The sequence below is a fragment of the Rattus rattus genome, chromosome 3 (assembly GCF_011064425.1).
Source record: "Rattus rattus isolate New Zealand chromosome 3, Rrattus_CSIRO_v1, whole genome shotgun sequence".
NCBI lineage: Eukaryota > Metazoa > Chordata > Mammalia > Rodentia > Muridae > Rattus > Rattus rattus.
The window spans coordinates 12,074,885-12,095,388 of NC_046156.1; the positions used below are offsets into that span (position 1 = coordinate 12,074,885).

The 20,504-nt window shown below is 43.1% G+C and overlaps 1 protein-coding gene across 36 annotated transcripts in view; it reads left to right on the top strand.

Moving 5' to 3' along the window:
* Adgrl2 (adhesion G protein-coupled receptor L2) overlaps nucleotides 1-20,504 on the top strand; it is a 493,623-nt gene that overhangs the window by 411,330 nt on the left and 61,789 nt on the right. For all 36 annotated transcript variants that reach the window (XM_032897155.1, XM_032897173.1, XM_032897166.1 and 33 more), the window contains one exon: nucleotides 9,989-10,202. In XM_032897155.1, coding sequence (XP_032753046.1) covers nucleotides 9,989-10,202 — 214 coding nt within the window. The remainder of the gene's footprint in view (nucleotides 1-9,988; nucleotides 10,203-20,504) is intronic.

Sequence of the window (20,504 nt, forward strand, 5' to 3'; positions counted from 1 at the left end):
CCACTCCCCCTCCATTTCCCTTCGGAAAAGAGCAGGGCTCCAAGAGAGGCCTCCAGCCAGACAGGACAAAACAAGAAGCAATAAGTCTAGGCAAAAGTCCTTACACCAAAGCTGGACTAGCCAACCCCCGAAGAGGAAAAGAGTCCCAGGGCAGCAAAAGAGTCAGAGACACCCAGTTCCACTGTTGGGAGTCCCAGAGAAAACACCAGGCTGACGGACCCACTGAGGTCCCGATGCCGACCCCAGCACTGCAGTTCAGTGATTGTCGCTTCCGTCTCTGTGAGCCCAGAAGAGCCCTAAAACGGTTGATTGCTTTTGCAACGCTTAATTTCTGCTTTTTACATGTGTTTTTAATAGTCAAGGATCTTTTTAATTCAGACTGTCTACTTTATAAGGATAAAATTAAAAGTATCCCAGGCTATGGAAGGAAAATAAACATTTGAAGTTCAGGGAGGGCTCTGCCAAGGACCTCACCTAGGCATGAGCGAGGCATGGGCACACTGCCTGAACGGGGGCTGTTTCTCCTGCACCTTCCTGTGATTCGTTAGGATCTCTGGAGCTAGAAGCTAACTCCGCTGAGACAGGAGCTCTTCCACTGGATCTCACACTAGGCTGCCTCTTCCTTCCCGATGCACGTGCCTGGCAGCTCAGTGCACATACAAAATGGCCGCCTTTCGACTGGGTACACAAGTCCCATGTTGCTCTGTTAAGGTTTTATAGCCGTGCAATAGCAGATTCAATTTATGGTGCTAACGATTTACAAAATTCCGGTTCTTAAAAAACAAAACAAAACAAAAGAACAAATCCATCCCTTCATCAAAATGTAGACAGACCTCAAAGACAAATACAGAGACAGTACCCAGACTCACTTCAATGTCCAAGCCACCATATTGTCATTTAACAAATGACACTTGCAATCCATCGTGGGCTAGAATTCCGTCCGAAAGTACAGTGTGGCTGTGGCTAGAGTCACCTGGTGCCTTTTAGAGGGGTTCACACGCTGGGCGGGCTTCCTACAAGGCACAGAAATAAAGGCACTGCCTCTCTCCCCTTTGTTAACTGATTTAACATATGCCAGCCTGATCCAAAGAGAAATTAGAGCCCGCTGGAGACAGGAGTACAACAGGGAAAGAGGCTGAGCAGTAGAGAAAGGCTTGCTTCTGCCTGATGCTTTTTAAAAATAAGGCCAAATTTTAAATATTTGTTGTTGTTGTTTGTTTGTTTTAAAATTCGCATGCAGAGTAGTATGTTTCCTGGTGGCCATTTCCTGCCTTTGTATTTTGAGGGGGTGGGGCCTGCTGATCCTCTCCTTTGACTTGTTGGGGCTTCTCGGAAGTTTTCATTAGTTCGGGAGTGTCGTTAACAAGGATAAATAGCACAGCAGTTGTTACGTTGCTCGGGAATATTTTATATGTGTGTATTACTATATTACAACTTTGGTTAGCCTTCCTCACAAGTTCCTGTCGTCCTTCAGAACTTTTGTCTTTGCATCTGATTGCGACATCAATGCCACCACCTCCAATCCAAAAGAATCCGACATATCGCTGGTGACTGTTGGTGTCTTAAACTTTTATGATTGCAACAGCAATCGATCAAAATTTCCACAGTGTTTTGTGGACATACAAGGAAATATTTCAACATGTTTCGAGTCTCTGAAGTTAATTTTTCTTAGGCACACATACAGGAAGTTTCCTTGCTTCCTCTTGGAGTCCGGCTGGATTTTTCTTCCTCTTGGCAGAAAAAAAATTTTCTAATGTCTTCAGTAGCAGTAGCATTAATTCATATATAATTTATATGTATACATTATACATTATAAATTTATATATATACATTATACATATATATATATTATACATATAATTTATATAATATATATATATTATACATATAATTTATATGTATACACTATACATTATAAATTTATATGTATACATTATACATATATAAATTATATATATATATATGGAAAATTCTAAGTTAGATACTCCTTTGGGGTCTTATAGGAAACAAGTGCATCCTTTAAAAGGAATGTGGGACTAAGTTGGTCAGCACGTAATTCCAGTACTGGAGAGGTGGAGGCAGGAGGATGGTAAGTTAAAGGCTACAGAGTGGGTTCAAGTGCAGCCTAGAATACATGAGACCTTGTCTCATAACAAACACACAGAACAACAATAGAAACCCAATCAAACTAGTAGCAACAAATAAAAGTGCGTGTGATGGAAAGTTGAAAGCACTGGGCCCTTCAGTGGAAGTAGTTGGATGGGCTTTTCTCGACGACGAGTGGTTGGCACGGCTAACTGGAAAGGCAGGGTCCAGCAGGGATGCCTTTCTTTAGGAAGGAACCTCTTGAGCCCTCCACGTTTGGGCCACTTGTTGGAGTCAGCAGAGGTTGCCTGCAGTCACCCGGGGTTCCTTGCTCAGGACAGAGAAATGCGTGGGTGGCTTCACTGTGGTTTCGGGGTTGTTAGCACAGCAGACTCTGGAGTCCGAATTAATTGGCTTCCTTGAGATGCCTTCCCTGAGCTTGGTGGAACTGCTTCACACCTTCAGAGTTTATTACTGCCTAATAAAACTCCATTGATGTAAGAGTCCTGCATTCGAGAACCCTTCACATTCACCTTTTTAAAAAAAGAGGTTGTGATTCGTGGCTTTCTGCAGTTTTTTCCTTATGTTTTAGTAAAAGTATTGTTTGTATCCGAGTCCAGCAGTAGGTAGAGAAACTCTCCAAACTTGTACTCTCTTTGATCTGGGAGACCTGCCCTGGGTGTAGTTGAAATGGACTCCCATGAAGTTACAGGACCGGATGGCGTCCTGTTTAGTGTGTTTGGCTGGGTGTGCCACACTGGATGCAGACGCAGATTCCAGAGTCTGAGTTCTTCCTTCTGACGTCATCGCTTTGAAGGACATAGCTCTCCAAGTCCAGGCTTCAGAATTAATGGGATTGTGATAACAAGGAAAAGGGCATTGTAAAATCAACTGTGCTCTTGAGAGGTGACAGTCCCCTACCTGAGATAATAAATCGCCTTTCTTTACTTATTCCGTAATTATTTTCTAGTTTCTTTGTTGACAGTGCATGAATTATAAAGCTGTTCAGGAGAGCTTTCATTTATTTGTATAAAGTGAATGACCTAGAAAGACGTCGTTCCTCACGCTAACAACGTCTATTGGCTTTTAGCTAGCTGGGAACAGACATGTTGTAAAGAATAGTTTATTTTCTTGAAGAGAAACAAGTGGGCCACTGCTTTTTGGTTTCGTGGAATTAATGACCGGAATGGTGGAGCAAGCAGCTCAGTTCCCCGCTCTTCCTTCAGTAGGCTTGGCTTCAGAGGTTGGGTTAGATGAAGACTCTCTTCCCAAGGAGACACCTCCATCCATGCCATCACCCAGACACAGGTCCATAATCATGTTGACTCTGCCGCAGTCCTGCTGTCCACCAGAGCACACGCTGTGCACGACACAATGCAGTGTGAGCATTCCAGCCTGAGGTCAGACTTCCTCAGTGTCAGGGAAGCCTTGAGCTGGTTTTCCTTTGAACTCTTTTTCCTTTGCTTTTGAGTGAGGGTTGTGTGTAGCCTCGGCTGGCCCCAAGCTGTATGCACAGTTGAGCATGGCCGTGAACTTCGGATTCTCCTGGCCCCATTATGGCTGGGGCATGGGTATGCACCTAAGTTATGAGGTGCCACGGTGTGGACTCAAGGTTTCCCGCATGCTAGGGGAGTGTTCTGTTGACTAAGCCACAGTCTACAAGCAACTCCATCATACTGAGGTAACTGAGGCTTGATCGGCAGTCCATTGGAAGGTTTCTGAAGCAGAGTGGAATTCTGGAAGGCCGAGTGCGTGAGCTTCCGAGGGGTTGTGGCTGCACGCTGAGACTCTTAAAGATAGTTTTTCCTGAGGCTAACTGTTATTTTAGTAGACATCCTTGCTGGGAGGCTTTCCTTTAAAGTGCAGGATTAAACCTGTCATATTTTATAACTTAAACTGCAGTGTTTTAATGACACTTGTGAATTATTACCCAGTGGTGGACAATTTGGAACTTTTTACGAGATTGGGATCAATTTCTTTCTAATAAGTAATTTAATCCCAGATGTTTTGAGGGACTTATAATGAATTATTTTCTCAGCGCTCTGAGAGGACCTCCAAAGTGCTAACATTTGACCTGGCAGCTGGTGGGAGCCTTCACATTTTACCTTGGTGTGTCCAGAGGGTGACCAGGATCAGTGATACTTCACAAATACCCGTTTTCTCTTGAACCTTATGTCATTAGAGCTTTCAAGTTTTCATCATACATTTATTTAAATTAAAAAATATATATTTCCAGAGATAACTATAGCATTTAGGGGGGAGCTTAAATTGATTTTACTTAAGTTACTGTTAAGGTTGAAAAATAATAAACTCTTGAAATCCTTTCGATTTTTTTTCAAACGTTCAGGTGAGTTTTTTTATTTCTCTAAAATAAACAGCTTGATTCTAAACCCAAATGACCCAAGAAGGAAAGGCGGGGCCTGGCAAGGTGGATCAGTTGGTAAGGATGTTCACTGCCAAGCCTGAGACCCATCCCTGGGCCCCATATGGTAGAAAAGAAATGACTCCCATAGGCTGTCTTTTGGCCTGAACACACATACAGACACTTAGTTAAATACAGGGAACAAGCCTGAAGAAACTAAAGCATGGCGGGCCTCCGTGTTGAGCTGTGTAATCGCATGATCTTAAATTGAACACTAACCCATGGAAGTTGTGCATTTTTATCTTTATTGTTAGCATTGAAAACAAACCCACAGGTGAATGGTATTTATAGTCTTACGTGCCACCATTTGACTTTCTTAGTACATATATACCTCAAAGAGATCAGTGGACACAGAAACCCTGGTGTGTGTGTGTGTGTGTGTGTGTGTGTGTGTGTGTGTGTGTGTGTGTGTATGAGAATGTGCAGATATGCTATGGTGTGTCCCAAAGGTCAGAGTACAACTTTCAGAGGTCAGAGGATAATTTCTGTGAGTCAGTTGTCTGCCATGTTGGTCCTACCTTTGAACTCAGGGCAAGTACCTTTACCAGTGAGCTATCTCGTCAGCCCCAATTAAAATCATGTATTCTAATAACCGGAGTAGTCAACACACTGAAGCAACATTGAGCTCCCACAGACTTACACGAAATCATGTTTCTAACACCCTGCCTTTGGCCACAGAAAGTTTTATTAAGCTCTTGAGATCTTAGACATCGTGTTTCATTGACATCATGAGCATGCGGAGGTAAACGGAACTCTTGAACTATTAGTGAACTAATTTCTCTTCGAGACTTGCTCTTAGCACGCTTTCCTTGCAGGAAGAGAACTCATTAACATATGTGAATGGAGGTAATTCAGACATTTCATAGGCTAGCACTCATAGTAAATGCTGACCCGAGTTAATATCTCAATACAGCCTGAAGTCACAGCCCCAGTCCCACAGAGGTCCCTGATCATGAAAAGCCACCCATCCTGCTAGCACCCGAGTGCAGCATGAGCAGTGGTATCCAGGATGGGTTAGTCCAGAGTCATCAAGAAAAGCTGTACCAGAGATGTTGACACTTTTATACTCTGGTTAATGAGGCCCCCCTTTGTAGGCAGGGTTCCCATAGAATTGTGTACGAGTCTGAATGGAGGCAAGGGTGGAGAAGGTGAAGTGCTTGTCATTTTGCCTGCAAGTCCAACAAACCGCGCTCCTTGTTGACAAAGCTCCCTGTCATTTGGAAAGATGCTTATGGTTGTGACACCAGAGGTGCCGTTCCAGTTGGGACCTTTCCGGTCCCCGTCCTAGCAGTGCACCTGTTCCTGGGAGCTGCATCCTAAATGCAGTTGACTTGAGGCCCAGGTCCCTGCACCTGTTGCCTGGAGGTCTTGACTTCAGTCGCTTGCCCACAGCAGGGAGAGTTATGGCTTGACATTTTATAGCTTGGGAGGGGAAGTAACTGAAGAATCATTTGTTCTGAAGGGAGAAACGGAGCAAAGCAGTTCACCTCAGTCTAAGCGCTGGCCTTTGGCAGGACCCATGTTTGCCCAGCTCCAAGATGCAGTATCGATTTTTTTTTTCTTCTCACAGGAGCCTCCTAGTAGTTTTTTCTTTAATTGTCAGCAAGATGGATTGGATTAGACTTTGCTGCTTGGAATGCTTTTTTTGGGGGGCGGGGGGGAAGCACAGAAATAAAAATAGAACACAAGTACAGCTAGGAATAATTGTCGTGATAATAATGTGGTTACAGGGCTTCAGTTTAGGGATTGCGTGATGTTGGTCATGGCGGCCCAGCCATTTAACCAAATATTTGACCATCACACACAGTTTTCTTTTCTGCTCCTTTTCTCTCCCAAGACTGACAGCAGGCAGCGCACTATAAGTCCGCCCTCCATAGCAACTTGGGGCCCACAGCTGTCACAGTGTGGAGAGTCTTAAAGCAGCCTGTCAGGGCATCCCTACTGCATGTGAAACCACGGGGAACTTAAATCTTACTTAGCCTCTGTTTCTTCCTCCGTAAGCCAGTGACCTTAATATTTCCCATCAATAAGGGGTTTTGAAGGCTCGTTAGCCATTAAGCATTTGAAATATCCTCATAGGGGTTTCTGACCGTGGTGAGGTAAAATTGTCTGCAGTGACCATTTTGGATTGTGGAAAGGAATGCAGCCAGTGGTGAGCATTTGCTTGTGCAAATTTGCAGAACTTTTGTCAGAAACCATAGGAACTCACACCCTATCCCACCAAGCCAGCTCCGACCCCCCCCCCCATTTCTCCTTCCTGCACCAGGGGTAGCTCTTTTGCAAGTTAACGCTGTTCCTATTAAGCTGTGGCTGGGTTTGGGGTTGAGGGTGGAAACTGCAACAACACTTGTGCCAGGGAAAGTGATAGAGGGAGTGTGGGCACGAGTGTGATGACAGTTAAGGGTTCCTAGCTTCTGTGCAGCACTTATGCTCCACCGAGGGCTGACCCTTAGGCTGTACACAGTGATGGATGATCATAGGAAGGCAGGCTAAGAAACCAAAGCAAAGAGAAGAGAGACAAGGTAAACGCTCACTGAGGAAGTATCAGAGCTGTAGATCTGGGCAAGACCCGGAAGAGTGAGCAACAGTGGTGGTGACTGGGATTAAATCCAAATCCAGAGTCGCCAGCAGGATATTGTCTAAGAAGCACAGTTTCCAACTACGATTTTATGAGAGACACAAACGGGAAAGTTGAGCCATGCTCTGGAGAAAAGGCTTCTAGAAGATGCTGCCTCGGAGAGAGGCCCAGTTGATAGATTTAGCTGGTAAACGTTTCAAAGCAGCTATTACGGATATGTTCAAAGATTAGAATAAAACCGTATTAGAGAATTAAGAGGAATTATGATGACAGAGAGTTAACAAATACAAGGTCTCCACAGAGAAATAAAACTATTTTTAAAAGACCCTGGAGACGGTCTTGGCACATCTTCGCTCTATCACTGCTGTAAGTAAATTAGTATTTTCTCCACAAACCCACACGTCTTAGTTTCCTCTGCTCCAGGATCCTTGCTGCATGGCTCTGGCACAGAGCTGCGGGCTGTGCCTTCTAGGACCTTACCTGGAGAATAGTCTGCCATGATTACCTTCAGTGTTCAAGCATGCGTTCAAGAAAGTGTTCAAGAAAGGCCATTCCTGAATAAAAATGACTTCTCGTGAAAAGGGAAAAGTCCCATGAAAAATGAAAGCCACAGTGCGGATGATTTTGTCCTGTCAGCCAGGGACAAAAAAGGGTAGCCCTTTCCCCCAGGAAACTCATTGAGTTTGCTCAGTGCAGACTCAGAGTGAGGATGTTCTGAGCTCCATGCAGGCAGGGTCAGAGGTCACTGTTGACATACGTCTTCATCAACAACAGGAAGTAACCGAAGGAGGCACAGATGACATTTTGCCGGTGGTGGTTGTTTGTGGTTGTGTTTTTATAACTGATACCGTGGGGTTTTTTTTTTCCCCCTTCCCATAAGTCTTTGCTTACACTCAAATTTTATTGGCTGCCACTTGTTTGAGTTTGCACGTTACTTTCCCCACAGATAAGTAAGAGCTTGTGACGCCGTAGCAATGTTTTTAATTAAGACAAATGAGGCAGTATTAGCCAAATGGCTTTTTAAATACGGAGTTACAGAAGGGGTCAAGTGTAGCGGGCCTCGTAGGGGAAGAAAACCACCTTGTGTACATTTGTCCAGCTAGACATCTGGTTCTGAGTTGCCAGGAGCCACGCCCATGCTCCATCCTTGGCAATAGCGCACGCCCCCTTCGGTCTGGTGTTCTCCTTTTAGACCGTAGGGCAAACTTCCCAGGCTTGCCATAGCTCTTGACATGCTTGTGTTCCAGTTTGTGGCATCCTTCTCCGCCCTCTGGAGTCTCGTACACTCTCAGTTTTCTCAGCAGAGTTGAGCTTGAGCTTGTGTCGCTCCTATGGGTGTGGTCCAGGGACCCTTTTGTAGGATGCGGCTCCTTACAGAAGGCTTTGAGGGCATTGTGCAGCTCACGTAGATTAGGGGTTACCATTGCACTGACCCAGACGCGCTCAATACTCCAGACTGAAGTTTGTAAACTGGCGCACTTCCTTCTGAGTGTGTCCGGAGTTTTCCCTGTAATTTTGCTAGAAGGGGTAAAAGCCATGTAACCCAGAGTAATTAGAACAATAGTGATAGAATGGTGAAACAGGACAGGTAGACTGGTGAGCACCTTTAATCCCGATCTCAAGGGTAGCCTGGTCTACATAGCAAGTTACAGGCCAGCCAGAACTACACAGGGAGACCCCGTCTCCAAAACAAACGTGAAGATTACAGTTATTAAAGGAATGTTGTAGATTGGACAGGCAAGAATGGGAGACTTCAGGCAGCACATGAGAGGCGGTCACTATGCTGACTAATCCCCAGTACCACTCTGGTGCAGCCGATGCCCTAGTCTTTCTTGATCAGAGTTGTCACCCATTCATTTTCTGTCACTGACCACTGTTGGTTTGGGCTCTGGTACTAATTTATGGGATTTCTGGTTTGGAATTTTAGCTTAGCTTAGGCTGGTCATTAGGCTGAGGTGTTTGCCCCGCAAGCCTGATGACCTGAGTTAAGATTCTGGAACCCGTGTGAGGTGGAGAAGAGAACCAACTACAGAAAGTTGTCCCCTGACCTTCACATACACATTTGTAGCACATACGTCATGTACTGCAGTGCGCACGTGTGCACACACACACACACATGCACACACACGCACACACACGCACACTGATGATAATAATAACATAAAACTCCTTAAAATTCTAGGCTTTTATTCCATTCGAGATTCTTTTCTAGCATAGGGCCCTATTGCGTCCTGCGTAATTCATTCAGCACTTAAGCATTTAAGTTTTACACGTAGACCAGCTAATGTCATAGGTAATATACTTCACTCTATAGATTGTGTAACTTCCAAAATCCTTTACTCTTTGAGTGGGTTGGTTTAGTGCTTTCTCCTGTAAATATTCATCTTCCAAATCTTTTCAATGATGACCGTTTTCAAACAGTATCTATAAGTTGAAAATGTTACTGTGCACTAGAATTTTCATTGTCGTAACTATTTTATCTCAGGAAGAACTGCTAGTGTGGAGGAGCATTACAGTAATGAGGCTGACACTTAATCTGTGTACATTAAAAATGTGACAGCAAGGACGGACATATCAGAGCCTTACTCCTTCACACTTGTGACAACCCTTCCTGGATTTATCTTTGAGTTTACCCAACAGAAAATATTTACTTGCATTTATAATAGATTATAGAGAAAATGACTCTTAAAGGTAATTTAAAGATGTCTAATAAGGGTGATGAGTCCAGATAAAGATGTATAAAAATGTCTCATAGCAACCGTTAGATGTCTAATTAAGAATAAACACAAGGATTCTTGACATCTCTTGACTCTGGTTTATTATGTCTCTTGAAAATGCCTTGGTGAAATAACTTACTTAGTACTTGAGTTAAAGCTTGACTTTCCGTGTTAATTGTCTCCTAGGTTTCAGCAGAGCAGCCTTGCCATTCGGGTTAGTTAGACGAGAGCTGTCCTGTGAAGGTTATTCTATAGACCTGCGATGTCCGGGCAGTGACGTCATCATGATCGAGAGCGCGAACTACGGTCGGACGGACGACAAGATCTGCGATGCAGACCCCTTTCAGATGGAGAACACAGACTGCTACCTCCCTGATGCCTTCAAAATCATGACTCAAAGGTAGATATGTGTGTACGCATGTCCCGTGTTAGCTCCTGTATCCAGGGGTTAAAGTTATCGTCTGCCCTAAGTGAACAGATGCTGCTTACAGTTGAGCTTGTGAGTTAGGCCTTTAGCTCTTTACTCTGTGCTGACATCTACATTACAGTATGTTTTCTGCAACATATGAATCTTGCACATCATCTTCATGTAGATGAAAAAAATATGTAAGAACGCAGAGCATATACACTTATTTTATAGACCATAAAAATAAAAAGAACGAGGATTTCAAATCTATGCTTGCTTCTCGGGACTTGAGAAATTTGAAGTATTTTCTGTAGTCAAAAAGAATGTGTATATATCTGGAACTTTTTCAACAATTGCTCTTTACCCTAATGTTTTCAGTGAGTTTTTACCGCAGTTTAGAATCCCATCAAAATTGAGTGCTCTGTGTGTGTGTGTGTGTGTGTGTGTGTGTGTGTGTGTGTGTGTGTGTGTGTGTGTGTGTAGGTGTATAGGTGTAGATTCTGGTGTTGCGGACTTGAGTTTTCAGGCTTATGTAGGTAAATACTCATATTTGCATCTGTTGGGTTGTATTAAGAGTTCATTCTGATCTATAAGAAACCTTCATTTAGGTTTGCTGTAGCCTTCCTATAAATCCCAGCTCTTAGCAGGCTGAAGCAGGAGGATTATGAGTTTTAGGCCAACCTGGGCTACATGGAGAAATCCTTTCCCTGTCATCCTCATCCTCACCACCTCTCATTGGTGAGAGGAGGCGTGGTGGGGGACCCATAAACTGTCTTCCATCATGGCTGCTTTACTATTTTGCTTCCCTACAATAATAGAGTGGGTGGGATTGTGGTCCGCACTTTCCCTGCATGTAGTGTTGACCGGGCTTAAGTGTCAGCCATTATGATCCCTTAATGAGCGAGAGCACAGAGCTCCTTCCCATGTGTGTTCCTTGAGATAGTGTCTGTCTGTTCCTACTATGCTTCCCCTTTCTATAACTCGAGCTGCTAGTTTAGTTTCAAAGATTCTTTGTATGTTTAGGGCAGAAGCTGCTTTCTCAGTGGTGTCATATGTAAATGTTTCCAATGTGTTGCTGGCTTTTCTTCTGTGCTGTCCCTCCTTAAAAGCAACAACAGTAAACGGACACTTGCAAGTTCAGAAAGCAGGTAGTAAGTGTACCCTCCTGGGACTAGAGAGGAAATCCTTCTAAACAGTTAAACAACTTCCGGTGTCTGTGTTTACAGTTTTACCTTTACCGAGCCCTAACTGGAGGTTAGCTTGGTAGAGTTTTGGCGCTATGCTGTCCTTGTAATACGTAGACATGCAAGGTATATTTCTGCATAGTAATGAGGGTATCTGCCTTCTTCAAACAAGTCTAATAAGGCTCTTCTGTGTAATCCAAGAAAGTCCTCCCATTTGTTACATTATGCATTCTTCAAGATGATTCTGAGAATAAATATGTCATTTACAAATTGATCAGTGAATGAATATTTTTGAGCACAGTTAGGAAAATAAAAGTTTGAGGCAATGTGGGTGTGATCCCACTGAGTGCTCCATGCACTGTGGTCTGTGTTAAGTGTGTGCATCAGTGTAGATTGGGCTCCAACTACATGTTAAGGGTTGCCGTTGAGTCTGACGGGCTGTGTATGCAGTAGGCATGCCGGATTCCTGAACACCCGGGTAGGGATGTAAGCTGTGAGGACAGCTGCCTGACTGTGTCTGCAGTTTTACTTCTTCCCCTACTAAGGTCCAGGTGATTGCTGACAGAAAGTAGATAATAGAGATGGTGGTTCTTCACCACACCATCCCCAAGGTGGGGAGGAGGCCTTCATTCGTCTTCACTGCTAGTCATCGCCCTTGCTGACTCAGCTGTCCTGTGCACAGCGCCTTTGGTCCACTGCTGCACGCACGTTCTCCCTATGGGTTTATAAAACTGGCAGTCCGATATCCTTTGCTTCCCCCCTTTTAAATATTGTGAGCCTTTGAGAAGGCTGGGATTACTTGGCACAGAGGGTAAAACCACCAGTTATATGTTGAATGATTAATTCCTTAGCGAAATTTGTTTTTACATAGTGAGATATCTTTCTGGTTTTGCTTGTTTGTTTGTTTGTTTTCTTTTCTGGGACAGGGTTTGGCTGTGTACCCCTTGCTAGTCCCCCAAAATCACCAGTCTTATTCCCCCAGCCCCCATATGTTCTAGAATTACAGTCACATCTGACGATGAAATTTTATCCTGTAATAATGCTGGAAGTCCATTCTGTTATTTAAAGTTGATGAACTTATTTTCAAATATACTAATAGATACCCATTATATATAAAGTATTTAAACAAAGGATAATATGATAATCTGTATGGATGTGTACACACACACACACACACACACACACACACACACACACACACACACACACACACTCATTCCACATAGAGAACATTGCTGTAAGAAGTGGTAAATATCAAAGCTCAGACGTTCGCCAGAAGGATCCATTAAAATGCAGCCACAGTTCTGGCAGACTTCATGATTATAGATTTCTGTTGGTGTGTAGTCTCCTTGACATACAAACCTCTCAGCCTTCATATCGATCAATCAGTCTTCGTAAAGAAGCCCCGTGTCCATGCCAGAGCTCTAGGAAGTTTCTTTTCCCCCTTTTCTTTAATTTAATTAGTACACATTTACTGATCTCTCTTTACAGGCAACAATAATGTTTACCCATACCTTTTGCAGACCCGAGCTCCCTTCCATGCTAATAGTATTTTCAGAGCAACAAACTTAGCTCAGTCTGGGTTTCCATCTGAGGCGATGTTTCGTGGGACTGGGGAGTTGCTGTAAGTTCTCCTAACTGAGGCTACTCAGTATACTCATCCCGTCCCACAGAATCCAAGCCAGGAGCTTCTGAGAAAGTTCATCCCATGTGCTGTGTACCCCAAGTGCTTATCCGTCTGTGGTGCCAGGTTTCTCAGCCATTGGTCCGTTGGGATGGAATACTGTTCTAGGGTCTATTGACTCAGTGTTTCTATGCAAAATAGACTGAGGCTGTTTTCGGTGTCCTGGTGGTGGGTTTCACCAATTCTCCAACCCTTGACTGAGTTTGTTTATAGACAGCGACTTGGAATTACTTCTTTGGCTATGGGTTTTTAAGTTGCTTGCATAGGTTCTTGATTCTTAGAAAAGTATATATAACTATTATAGCTCCGATTGGCATGTCTAATTGGACACCTGCTTTGCATGCTACTGATGGGCATGTAAACTGTAGGTCTCACTGTAGAAAGGGACATACTGGAGATTAAAAAAAACATACTAAATATTCACAGTCGCTCTGTGAGAAAGACCAATGAAGTAACGTATAGTCAAGCCACCTAAATGTCCCGAATGGTCCACCGAAATGAACGAATGAGAAGAGAACAGTAGGGTCACATCGGGGGTTCTTCCCTGCAGGGACCTGAAGGTTTCCTTGTAAAGTGAAAGCTTACAAGTTGTCTTACTAGGTTCTGTCCGTGGTTCGCCCTATCATATTGTGTTCCCTGTCTGGGCGGTGAGATGTTGTTTTTCTCTGAGAACAAGGTGTCACCGCTCTTTGTATGACTCAGAGGTCGCTGGGTGAAACTCAGACTTGCATGCATACCTTAAACCTTTGCGTTTACTTTTGATCTTGGACAGAGTGTGTGGCAATAAAGAAAACTAGGTATTTTGGGAGGGTGGGCCATTGTTGTTTGGTTCAGTATGTGTGACGCACACGAAGCCTCCTGCCCCAGGCTCCCGAATGCTGGAGCAGCGGGTCCACCACCACCCACCCATCTGCCAGGCTTGTGATGAGCTTTCAATCGGAAATGAGAATGGATAAAGAAAGCTTGAAGTGAGTTGTATCTCCTGGCTGCCACCATCAAGGAAGCGCATAGAAAGGACACGCAAACCGTTGTAAAGAAAAGGGAAATTCCTAAGAGTTGCAACCTTTGATTCCGATTTGGGTTTTCCTTTTGTCTTCTGTTTGGATGCTGTCCACCACGCTCCATCCACAGAGCCATGCCGCTGATGTGTAAAGGAATATACTTTCTGCCAGTTTCCTACCAATATAGTGTGCAGCTTTATAGTCAGTGATGCAGTGTGTATACGCATTGGCAGTTTGGAATTGGCTGAAAAAATGAAAAATAAGCCAACTTTAATTCAGGTAAATTGGTAATAATACAGTTTTATAGTCAGTGAAATTATTAATCACGTTTTGCACATAGATCCACATGATAGGGAAACCACCCCTTTTCTCTATCTTTGCTTTGGTTTTGTTTGGCTAATATGTTATCGTTGATAACCAGCAGGGTCTTAGCAGTTAGCGCTGGTTGGTCTAGAGCTCTCTATGTAGACCACACTGGCCTTGAATTCACAGAGACTGACTGCCTTGCCCGCCCAAGTGTTGAGATTAAAGGAAACGACCTGTCTTAGATCTATATTTCATTTTCTGATTAGCAGTTTTAACGTCAGGCACTTATTGGTTAATTTTATTGAATACAGAAATATAGTTCTTTAATATAAAGCATTTTTGTCATCAAAAATCACGGATCTACTATTTTCCAGAAATTCTATATTAGAATTGTTAACATACAGACCATAATAGTAAGAGAAAAATCATACCAGTTTTAATGTGGTTTTTCTTTGCATATTGGTTAAGGAAAGTTATTGTAAAGAATGAGTTTCCCAGTGGCATTTTACTAATACATATTTAGCTGTCTTCCATATTTTAACAACCCGTCTTTCTCACCTTACTCTGCACTTCTTTAAATACATTATAGCAATTTAAATTGTTCAGTGCTGTTTGCTATTCTGCAATTAATTTTATAGCTAATAATATCTGTTTCACATGCTTTTAAGAAGGAATCTTATTTATGACAAAAAGCAAGACAAAGGAGATTCTGTTGCCCCTGGATACTGTCTATTCCATGGAAAGCAGTCAAGGCGTAACTAATACACTCAAGATCTCTGAGCGTTTCTGTTCATGCCCCATGCCACCAAAAGACATGGCTTCAGGACTTCCCTATCACACTGCCCACCTGTGACACTCAGACTGACTACTGTGATGGATACCCAAGAGAGAGACCTTAAGGTCTTATTTTGGATCAAGGTTTTTCAAATCCAAAGTCATCTGTCTCCATTACTTTGGTCCTGATGGGAGGTGGAGTATAGTGGTGGAAGGGGCGTGTTGCCGAGAAGGTCGTGCTTCTCACAGACATTGAGACGCATACAACCTTTAACCACTGTCTTTTGGTTTTGATTCCATATTCTGACTTGTCCCGTTTTACATCCCTTTCTTTGTGGTGGCTGGGGAGTAGCTAAGATCATTTGAGGAGCCCGTAAAATGGAAACTTAGTTTGTGATAAATTCAGTCCAGGTGTGTTGTACTATTTTTTATGTCCTTTGATATTGTAGGCTATTCTGGTGAAGAAGTGGCCTGTGGGACGTATTCATGTGACTCATTGTATAGTTTCTAGTAATCTAAGTGGGCCAGGCCACACCACAATGTAAACGTTTCCCATACAGAGGGAGAAGGGAAAGAGGAATAGGACTGAGAGTGTGTCCAGCAAAAGTCAGATTGACATTGATACTGTGTATCAAGCGATAGCCATTAAGTGAGGAATTGGCTGATATTGATACTGTGTATCAAGCGATAGCCATTAAGTGAGGAATATGAGTGATATTGATACAAGCAATGGTCATTAAACATGTGAGACATTTAGTAGTCCAGCTTCCATACATTACCCGATGTGTTCCTGGTTAGAACACAGATTATATAGGGCATTGCCATATAGGGTGAAATTAAAATGTGTCGGGCCACAGTTGGAAAACGAGCTGAAAGTGTAAAAGCTCTAATAATTAAATTGATTTAAGGGACATTAATTAAATGATAGTAAAATGTGTATCCATTCAATTAAAATGTTGAAGAGTAACATTTCTACAGTTGATGCTAAATACTCTAATGGGGATGGAACCCAGAGAGTTGTAAGCCAATGAGAATGATAGACATTGTTTTCTCCTTGGCTCCTCACGCACCTCCTCACTTGCCCATTTATAGATAACACTATCACTGGCATCTACTACAAGTAGCCTGTGTGTCAAGAAATGTTTTAAGGCATGTGTCTCTAATAATAATTTCAGTATAATCTCTAATCAAGGGATCCTTCAAAAAATGAGTTTCCCCGCTCCTCATTACCTTTGGAACTCGCTAGAACCATAAATCCAGAGAAGATAAGAAAATGTCTACCGGCTTTTCAAAGCATATTTTGTTATTCGATGAGCTTGTTCCACACATTAAATTACATCCTGATCTAGCCCTAAGATCATCCCATCATTAATTTATGGAACTACACGTGTGTTGTCTAAAGCTGATGGGGGTTATATGAGGGATGTCACACATTTCAAAGAGACACCTAGCTAAGCGTGTGAGGAGTGGTGACTTGCTGTCGCTCCTAATATACAGCGCTCCAAGACATTTGTGTGTACACTTCCATTTATTTCCACCCTTGATGAACAGACCTTTATTAAGCCGCAATGATTACTGAATGTGAAATGTAACCAAGATTATTTTTTATTCAAATATAATTTAAATATTCATCAAAGCGAAGTCATGCTTAAGACTGACAGAGACTATTAACATCAAAAATTGTAATTAACTGCAGTGGGTATCATGAAGTAGAGTTAGCCAAATAGCCGAGAGGTCTAATTGCTCTAGAGTTCGAGAAGCGATGGTTTTATTTTATACTGTATCTGAGGAATTAATAGTAATGTGGTTTCCTATGTGGGCCAATTAAAAGCTGCCTGTTAAGGTTCATTGTTCTATAGGAAACCCATTGACTATCGCTTAGTAAACAGGATTGACATGCCAGTGTGTACCAGAAGATAAAATAGAATAGAAACCATGAAAATGAGATCTACTGAAAATGCTTCCTAGACCCGCATCCTGTCAGAGAGCTAGAGAGGGGTCTGTGCGTCTTCCCAGCCCTTGCCTGGACCTCTTCCTCAGGTACCCACAGCTTTGGCCTGGGGGAAGATTCATGGTTCTGCCCTCACAGAACCTGCCTGGGATTTGGGGACCATAATCCTTCTCCTATAAGGAGGCTGGTGTTTAGTGGCAGAGGATAGAGCTGAGGGTGGCCGTCAGCATCCCTCAGAGCCACCCCCCAACTCCTCAGCTAGATAGCTTCATCTTCCAGAACTTTAGCCTCTCAGGCTGCTCAGACCTGCTTCTGGCTAGATTCCCCAAGAGAATTTAGAGTTCTCCTCCCAGCAAGCCTCTTAGATACCACATCCTGGGTTGCCCAACCAAAGGACAGTGCTAATATTAAATATAAAACAAACCCAACAAGGATATTAGTTACATATGTTTTAAGGATGGCCGTTAAATTTTAAAACTAAGCATTTCAAAGCGAAAGACAAAGAGAAAACTGCCCGGTTCAAGTCTAAAAATGGACTTTTCCCCATCTTTGCCAGGCCATCCCTTTTCCATAATGACAGTAGTGTTTTGACCTTTGTGTCTCCCCTAAGCTCTTTAGCCGCTTACAAAAAGAAACCACTCCCGATTGAACCCAGATGATTCTGCCCTGGTGAGACTATGGAGATTCAAGGGTTGTCAGGCATCCTAATGGGATGTTGACATTAGTGACATTGCTGACATAGAAACGTCTAATGGTCAAGATGAGAGTAAGGTCTCCCAGCGTTTCTTTTCCTTAACAATTCTGAATCAAATGTGCTTAATACGTTGGCCACAATTTCTACTATAAAATATATACTGGGAGAATACTACTTTTAGCTATCACGAAGCTTGTTTATTGTTTTAATCTTTTTGGTCCTTCCTTCCTTCCTTCCTTCCTTCCTTCCTTCCTTCCTTCCTTCCTTCCTTCCTCCCTTCCTTCCTTCCGTCCTTCCTTCCGTCCTTCCTTCCTTCCATAAACATGCTTCGGGAGCTCTGTGTATTACCTAGGCTGCTGTCCGTTCCATCTGGATAGCGTATGTACTCACCACCTTTGGAAGTCATGAGAGTCCTACGATCGAGTAGCAGAGTTGGCCGTGTTCTGTGTGACAAGGCCTGTCTTCTGTCTGTCATCTGAAGTGACAGAAGTCTTGTGAAGGCACTGCTGCACTTCTACATGGCAGCGCTGTTCACTTTCTGAGGTGCCGTGTTGATTGTTTCAGGGCGTATGGCCCTTTGCTTGTCCCCTCCCCGAGCACGATGGTAGTGGTGCTTAAAGCTCTTAAGGTCCCCACAAACTGGGCCTCTTACACAAGTTACTTATAGAGAAGTAATTCAAGCTGTAAGTATGTTATGAAATGGAAGCCTTCTGCCTTCACTGACCTTTAAAACCGTCTAAATTATCAGTACATGTTATAAAACAGCCAGATCCAAAAGTAGTGTGTATCAGGGCTCTGGAGCCAGGTTTAACTTTGGAAGATTCTGTTTGTCCAGCCGTCACTAGTGTGCACTACCAAATGCTCGCTATGTTCTGATGCACTGCACACCCTAAAGTGTCAGCCAAAGGCATCCACGAACAGCTGACCAGAACATACGTTTGCAAGAAAACTGACGGGCGTGTGGGGTTAAGTTGAGAAAAGGTAAAGTTGCAGGTACAGCACATGGCAGAGATACTCTTCAAACCGTAGCCAACCACTCAGATGAAGGCAGAAGTGATCCGTCAGATCTCCAGGTGGTGCAGCACTCCTCCAGACATGGATGGAGGAGAGACAGTGGCCAGAGGAACCTAGATGGAGCATGGGCACACTGAGCAGTCCCCTGATCCTTCCCGCTTCTCAGCGATGTCCCCTACCACCTTCTTTGCAGCATTGTAATTTTCTGCATTGCCCTTTATCTGAGGAGCAAAGGTCTTTCAAATATCTCTTTCCTTTCATTCCTAAAAGAAGTGTGCAATCATTGTGTGAGTACACACATAGAGAAGTAGATATGGATACACTTAATACACACATAGATAGATGATAGATAAATATAGATAGATAGATATAGATAGATAAAGATAGATAGATAGATAGATATAGTTAGATAGATAGATAGATAGATAGATAGATAGATAGATAGATGATAGATAGATGATAGATATAGATATATGGGCACTTGTATTAACTCCAAAGCTACCAGAGTTCATTCTTTTATAGCTGAGAGCAGTAATATACAATCCCACATGCACCTTGTTAGTTCTTCTAGATATTGTTTGCACATGGTTATTTCGGGGTATTATTACCTCTGTAACTGCTGACTCTTCTGTCCTGTCCATCTGTCTACCTTTCCCTTTACCCCCTGTCATCTTTCTAAGACTATGCGTGCTCCATGACAGAGACACAGCAGAAGGATGCTTGCTTCCCTTAGTGCTGCATACCTACTCTTAGGATAGCTCTCTGGGTAACAGGCTGCAGAACGAGTGCACATGGGTTGTGTTCAGTTATCGAGAACGCCATCAGCAATGCCTTGTTGCTTTCTTATCAGCTACTTCCTGCTGTCGGCTTGGCACTTATTTCAATAGGAAAGGATTTGCATCCAGTGCGGTGCCTTATTATATGCAGCGAACACAGGGCTTTTAATTGTGCAAACACACGAGACTCCTGCGGTGGTAGTCAATTTGATAAAAGGATTAGATTATGAATATTTTGTCCTGATTAAATATTACTCCTGATTTGTCAGAGGTAAGCCCGTGGAATTTGTCGTCTATCTATCAGTCAGATGAGACTCCATTAAATTTGAGTGTGAATCACAAAGTACCCATCTCTTCATATCGTCACTTAAGGGTTTGATGTTTATTCAGATGACGGTGTAAAGGATTGTTTGGGGCCTTCTTCCCAGCTCATCTAACTTTCTGCCAGTAACCCCAAGGGTCTGTGTTTTCAGATTTGGCCTAGGTCGCTTTTAATCTTCAGGTAAATGTCTATATCTATCCAAAATTTCTGCAGCGAATGGCTGTCATGTATCTTAAACCAATTTAAGTTTTTCAATCCTTAACTAAGGAAAAAGATGAAACAGAAAGTAAGAAACCCGGTTAAGGAAGCACTCATTCAGTGAATACCTCTTGGTAGAAATAGTTCTAAGCAGGACTGGAGAGATGGCTCAGCCACTAGGAACCCTTGCTGCTCTTCCAGAGGTCCTAGGTCGTTTCACAACACCCACGCGACAGCTCACAGCTGTTTCTCACTCCTGATCTAGGGGATCTGATACCTCCAGGTAGACATACATATAGGCAACATGGCAACACACATGAAGTAAAAGTAATAAACAAATTTTAAAAAGATCTGAGCCTCGTGGAAATTTATAAGATGCCTTAGATCTACCC